The 6,281-nt window shown below is 33.4% G+C and overlaps 1 protein-coding gene across 1 annotated transcript; it reads right to left on the bottom strand.

Moving 5' to 3' along the window:
* On the bottom strand, nucleotides 1-6,281 carry LOC120780351. Its single transcript, XM_040112643.1, has 5 exons — nucleotides 6,096-6,281; nucleotides 4,949-5,864; nucleotides 3,305-4,887; nucleotides 2,894-3,139; nucleotides 1-1,434 (listed from the first exon to the last, which is right to left on the bottom strand). Exons 1-5 carry the CDS (start codon nucleotides 6,132-6,134, stop codon nucleotides 1,156-1,158), a joined length of 3,063 nt encoding a protein of 1,020 aa, XP_039968577.1. The 5' UTR covers nucleotides 6,135-6,281; the 3' UTR covers nucleotides 1-1,155.

Below are 6,281 nucleotides of genomic sequence, written 5' to 3'. Positions count from 1 at the left end.
TTAAATGTTATTATTGAAAAATATTTATTTTTACATTTGTTTAAAAATTCGAACACGGTTAAAAGGGGATCAGGGATTGATGAATGAATGGATAAATTAATTTTACGGGTATCTAAATGTCCGTCAATGTGTGAATATATGTATATATTTAAAGCTAAATGCATAGAAATGCTTTTCATATGCATTTATGTAAGTATTCTGCAGTAACATAATTGGTTTTATTGATACAATTTAAATTCAATTTAAGAAGAGAAGCACCAACGAAGCATGTATCTATTTATTTTTTTTATGAATGTATTTGTTATATTTATGAATTAGGAAGGAAAATACGAAGATTAAAAAATGTCACGACTACTAGAAATTAGTCTCATTGCATATGCCTTCGTCTTATTTTTTAGTTCATACAAATTTGTTCCTATAATAGATATCAATATATTCATCTCTTGTGATAAATAAAATTTGATCCTAATCCTAAGTTCATGTATATTTTAAATATTTACAAAACACCAAAAAACCATAAATATACATAAAGTCAATCATAAAAAAGGACAATTATTTTAAAATTCTTGTTATTTCTTTTTGCAACTTTAAATCGTCAGCTAAAGATTGACAAACTCTTTTAATATATCTATAAAAATGTTATTTTGGTAAAGTTGCTTATTTCAATAGTGATGACAGATCCGTTAAAAATTAAGAGTGTAAGGTTTTATTAATTAAGAAAGAAATTAATAAAAATACCAATTTTAGTTTAAAAATGGATTTAAGACAAACAGATAAGCAGATCCTCTGAATTAAATAAAACGTTGAAACATACCAGATAAAGCTACTTTACCAAAACTACTTATTCGGTTATATTTTCTGTTATATCAGCCCAAGAAAAGCCTTATCTGATAAGACCATATTTGTTGCTAACCTGGACATTAAATTTTTAACAATATATGCCATGACACAAGTCATATAGTCCAAGATATTTTAGTAATGTGCATACTTCTGCATATATCCCTTCTGAACAATTTGCAAATATTTAACAAATTTTTCAGTTTACAGTTACAGTTTTTTCGAAAATTAGTTATTTAGTTTAACTTTAGGTTCTGCAATCTCATATCCGATCGTTCGTAAGTTTATTTTTCTAAATTCTTATGCACCTCCATCATTTTAGTTAATTTGCTGTCTGGCTTCAGTAATAAGTGCCAGTAGGGAATCAAGTTTTAGATCTTCAAAACGTGCAAAATGATTCATTAACGGTTGGATTGAATCTGACTCGATTTCTGCACAAACTGTGTGGTTTTGAATCGTTCGATTTAAGGACGTTGCAACTTGATCCAGGAAATATCGCCATTTCCCTTTGTTTCCATTAGTAAGGGTACAATCAATACCGGACATATAAATATTTTCAGCCTGCAACACCAAGCAAACCAATGATGAAATCCCAAACTGCAAATAATAAATAAGATAATATAGTTATATAGTCCATTACCATAAATAGCAGCCAATTGAAATGAGATGTGATGACTAAATACTTCTTTACTTGACTTGCTGGGCATACGATTACGCATAAACGATTATCATTAAATATTAAAATGGTGGGATCAATACATAGGAGCAATGGTGCAAGTGTACATTCGAAATCGGGCTTTTCTTTGGATTTTGGACAAATGAAAAAAGAGCTATAATGGTCGGTAATTCAATTGTTGCTTTTACAATGTAAATGGAGCAGTGAAAGGAATATCCTTTTAAGCTGTAGTTGTTATTGTTTTAGCGATTGATATATATATAAATATTTCTGAAGTTATTTTGAGGATGGTGCCGGATAAAAATCCGTGTTCGTTCCGGTTACTTTGAACTGTCTACCGTGGGAACGGCTATGCTCTAGTATGGTAGCAGCAGTACCTCTTCTGTTACGAGGGCGACGAACGAAATTTATTGACGATCGTTGCTTTTCGGTAAGCCAAGGCCACGTTAACATAGAAGACGAATCTAAAGTCCACGACATAGAAAGTGTTTCGAACATAAACATATGTATGTATGTATATGTACTACTACTCCTAAATATATACTTTGAAGTAAATTTTTGAAGCGAATGTCTAAAATGAATTGGAAACCGTAACAAGTACTTTAAGTAAGGTAAGGTTATCATTGCAACTTTTTTGCAAGTAACACCTGTCTTGACTATTATAGAGGAAGGGTTGGATTAAACAAGTGAAGCTGTTTTTTTAATGAAATGAGGTCCCAATTAGAATGAAAACTATGAAAATAAAAACAAAAAACATTTAAGATTGTTCGTTGTCGAATAACAATATGATCTTAAGTCTGTGATCGTGATGTGACTAAATGTTTTAAATAACATGTTGAGTTTCAATTCAATATGTTCGGTAATAATTAAACACCATTTGTAAGACGTCGTAGACTCATAACAATTGGAGATTGATTACTTACAACTAGTCGTTTCGGTTCGTCAGTAATTCAATAGTGCACAAAGCAAGCAACCTGTATTATCGATAACCCCATCGGTCAAAAAATTTTCATTGGACTACAACTTCTTTGTGGGATTGCCGGTTATAACACTGGGGCACAGTCGACAATTATCAAAAACATTTGAACATTCGTGCGTATTTTGAAATATTAGTGCAAAATACCTATAATATGTGGTAGTAAAGTAAAGTACTCAATATAATTATTAATTTCGAGTATTCGTATAAACACAATAAAACTAATATTGATAAGAAGGTTGGAATTTTTGTGACAACTGAAGTTTGCAAAGTGAAGAATGAACATAACAATTACGAAACTAACTTAAAAAACATTTTCAAATTAACAATATCGGCATAAAGTCAGTGAAATAGATATTTCAATAAATTTCAGAGAAATTTGCAAAATTATGAAAATAACTTACCTTACTACAAAATATGCCATTAAATTTCTTTTCGCTTAGCGGTATGGAGGCTGAAATTCTGACAATCGTTTCAAAGTCTGCTTGACGCACTTGATTTTTAAACTCAGGATAAAGTGCATATAAAACGCCATCAGCATCATCCTTATCTTTTTTTACAACATTCTGCAAAGAAGAAAAAACTCCCATCCAAATAGTCCAACGAATGTCATGAGCTTCTATATATATCATGATACGCCGAATTAGAGTCTAAAAAATAACATTTCATGATTAACTAACAAATTCAAAAGTATTAACTTAAATTTTATAAGTTTTGGAGAAAGGGAAAATTGAAATAATAAAGTGATAACTGATTTTGAGGACGTGTCAATTATAATTACAATATTGCTCACAGAAATCAAATAATTATATTACCTTTCCCTTACGAACATTCATAATTGCTGCAACTTCTTCTTGTGAAAGTCCAGCTATAAGCTTTGCTACTAGTGCTTCTTTCTTTTCAATCTCATATGTGAATTTGTTTTTCAATGCAGGATTCACTGTTGATGAATTGGATGCTTCGGCCATTCGCTCTTCATGACTTTTGCTAGCATTTTCTATCTGCTCTAAAGCCGCTATGCGCTCACTTTCTTTCTTTTTCTTCATTATAATGGTAGCGATTGCAGTAGGATTATTTAAATCTTCCAATTTCAAAACAATACGGTAGAGAGTTTCGATATGTAACAAAATATGACGCGATTTACGATGAACTGATAATGTAAAATCGCTCATTGCACCTATTAGAGGAGCTACTGCTATTATGTTTGACTTAAGGATGGATGAATTGGAACCACTATAACTTGCAGTTATTGGGAAACTATCACCAGCCCCACTGACTGCATTTTCATTTCCCATAATTTCAGCGTCAATTATTTTACGCGGTGCTGTTACACTTCCATACTGTAACTTACCTAACGAGTTTTCAAACTTTAGCGGACTAAAAACATACGGTGCTTTTTGATCTGGACTATTTCCTATATTTCCGCTATTAATTCCAACTGTCCCGGTGCTCTCTGAATTACGACGTTCGCGATGTTGACCATTTCGCGTTCCATTTTTATTGCCAAGCTGAACTAAAATGAGTTGAGCGTGACCCTTTGGTTGCGTTAGTGGATGATTTAACTGGTTGTCTTTATGTGCTTGACTATGGCGGAGGTTGCCATTGAGAACAGCTTTTCTTTCGCGGTATACCGTATAGTAAAAATCATCAATGTAGGGAGTATCCGTGTTTAATTGTGAAAGCTGTATACCTATAAGCCAATGTTTGTCGCGTGTACTCATTAAGTTGGCATATTGATCAAACTCCTCATGTGGCAAGTTTCCGTTTGCAGATCCTCCATCACGCCGTTGATGAAATGGTTTATTAATTCCACTAATATTGGCCCTTTGTTGTACAAGATTTTGTTGAGAGTTCATTCCAATATTTTGTTGTAGTTGTTGTGTTTGACGTGCAACATTTTGCAAAAGAGGATGATTTTGTTGAATTTCCTGAACTAAACGCATATTGAACATATTATACATAGAATTCGATTGCTGAGAATTTAGTAGGACAGCGTTGGGAGGATGTGGACTTATGCGAGCTGTTTGTGGAGTTTGTATCAAAGAAGCCGGATGGATACCAGCAACAGCTGCAGCCGCACGCATTGCATTGAAATTGGGATGCATTGCAAAATTATTTAAAGCGATTGGCAGATGTGGGCTTGGCAGTGGTCTCGGAAAATTGGGGGGTAATCCATGCTGGTTAAGTATAGGATGTGGATGAAGCTGATGATTGTTTTGTTGCTGAACATGGGGGCTTAACCCAGCTGAATATAAAGAAAATCCTGGTGGAATACGATTGCCACCACCACCCGTTTGCTGTTGATGAACTAAATTTCCCAATGGGTGTTGCGTCAGATTATTTGCAAAGTTGGAGTTTGCCCTCATTGTGTGACCTTGATTTGGAAAACCTGGCGGCCCTATATAAAACATATTTCATTAATCTTATCTAATTTGTAATATCTATAAAAACTGTAATACCTTTTAATTGTGAAACTTGGGATTTTGACTGATTTATTTGATGTTGTAATAATTGATGTTGCTGCATATGATGGGGTTGAGGTGGAGATGTGTTTGTGTTTGAAGACTGTCTAACAGCGTCATTAACATGCTGTTGAATATGCGGTTTCGGATTTTGATGATGCTGATTTCGTTGGTCTTTGGGTTGCATAAAATTATCGTGATTTTTTCGTATACTTTGTTCAATAATAATATTTCTTTCAATATCCTCCAGAGTACAAAATTTTGGAGTTGGGGGTAAGCCAAAAGCACCTCCAAGATGGTGGGGTAATTCTCTTTGAATAATTTGTTTATCTGTGCACTGATTTTTTTCCGACTGTATATGTTGTGCAAAGAGATTTGCATTTTGTGCTCGTTGAAAAATTTTATCACTGTTGTTTACATTATTAATTCCACTTACTGAACATCCTTCTCTTGATTGGAATATTGTCGAATGTTCACTACCATCCAAGGCTATGTTCGAACTTTTAAAAGGATTCGTGGCCCAAACACTAGGATCTAAATTTATTCCAGTTGATCCAGATAAACTTTCGTTATCGTCGAATCTCAAGTCGACATCGTCTAACTTCATTGCTGATAGATTTATCTCCAAATCAGAATCTGCAAATTTTTCAACATTACGGGTTCGTGAGATATTTGCTTTCGATAGCGATGAAATTTGAGAGGATGTTAAAATATTTCCACTTATTAGTTTTACACCATCTAAAGTATCTTTGTTAGAACTACCAGAAACGGAGACGTCTGTAAGCCGCACCATAGTTTCATGCGCTTCTTCCCAATCTCCATTAGTGGCAGATCCGAATGTTTCTTCGTTAAGGGCATCATACTCTTCTTCGGAAGGTTCAGCGATTTGACCACCTGCCCCGTTGTCGTCGTACTAGAAAACACAATAATTTCAAACAGGAATAATGTAATAAATGTAAAAAAGTAAATTCTCAATCCATATACATATAAATATTACAACACGACATACTGATTTGTAATGCCTTCCTAACGTGAAGGCATGGTTTGACTATTTTAAATCAACAATCATCATTTACAATCTAGATACAAAATGTTTAGATATATCATATTACTCTATTTTAATGCAATTATACATTTTACTTACCGGTACAGATGTATCGAAACCAAAAAAAGAATCATCCATCTAGAAAATTTGTTTATTTCACACGAAATTGTCATTTGTCATATATGCACCGCCGCCATTGACTAATTGCCACGGTTGCCTACACTTTACTTGAATACAACCAAATGATTTCAATAACTGATATATGCAAATATTTGACTGAGAAAA

The sequence above is a fragment of the Bactrocera tryoni genome, unplaced genomic scaffold (assembly GCF_016617805.1).
Source record: "Bactrocera tryoni isolate S06 unplaced genomic scaffold, CSIRO_BtryS06_freeze2 scaffold_25, whole genome shotgun sequence".
NCBI classification, from domain to species: Eukaryota; Metazoa; Arthropoda; class Insecta; order Diptera; family Tephritidae; genus Bactrocera; species Bactrocera tryoni.
The sequence above is the reverse complement of the archived record's forward strand: the minus strand, read 5'-3'. Positions and strand labels throughout refer to the sequence as shown.

Bases quoted from the DNA above. Each gene is read 5' to 3' on its own strand.
- LOC120780351 (XM_040112643.1), bottom strand. From the start codon at position 6,134: ATGGATGATTCTTTTTTTGGTTTCGATACATCTGTACCG. The intron at 4,888-4,948 runs GTATTACAGTTT...TGTTTTATATAG, and splicing joins CCAAGTTTCACAATTAAAAG to GGCCGCCAGGTTTTCCAAAT. The intron at 3,140-3,304 runs GTAATATAATTA...GTTATTTTTTAG, and splicing joins TGAATGTTCGTAAGGGAAAG to ACTCTAATTCGGCGTATCAT.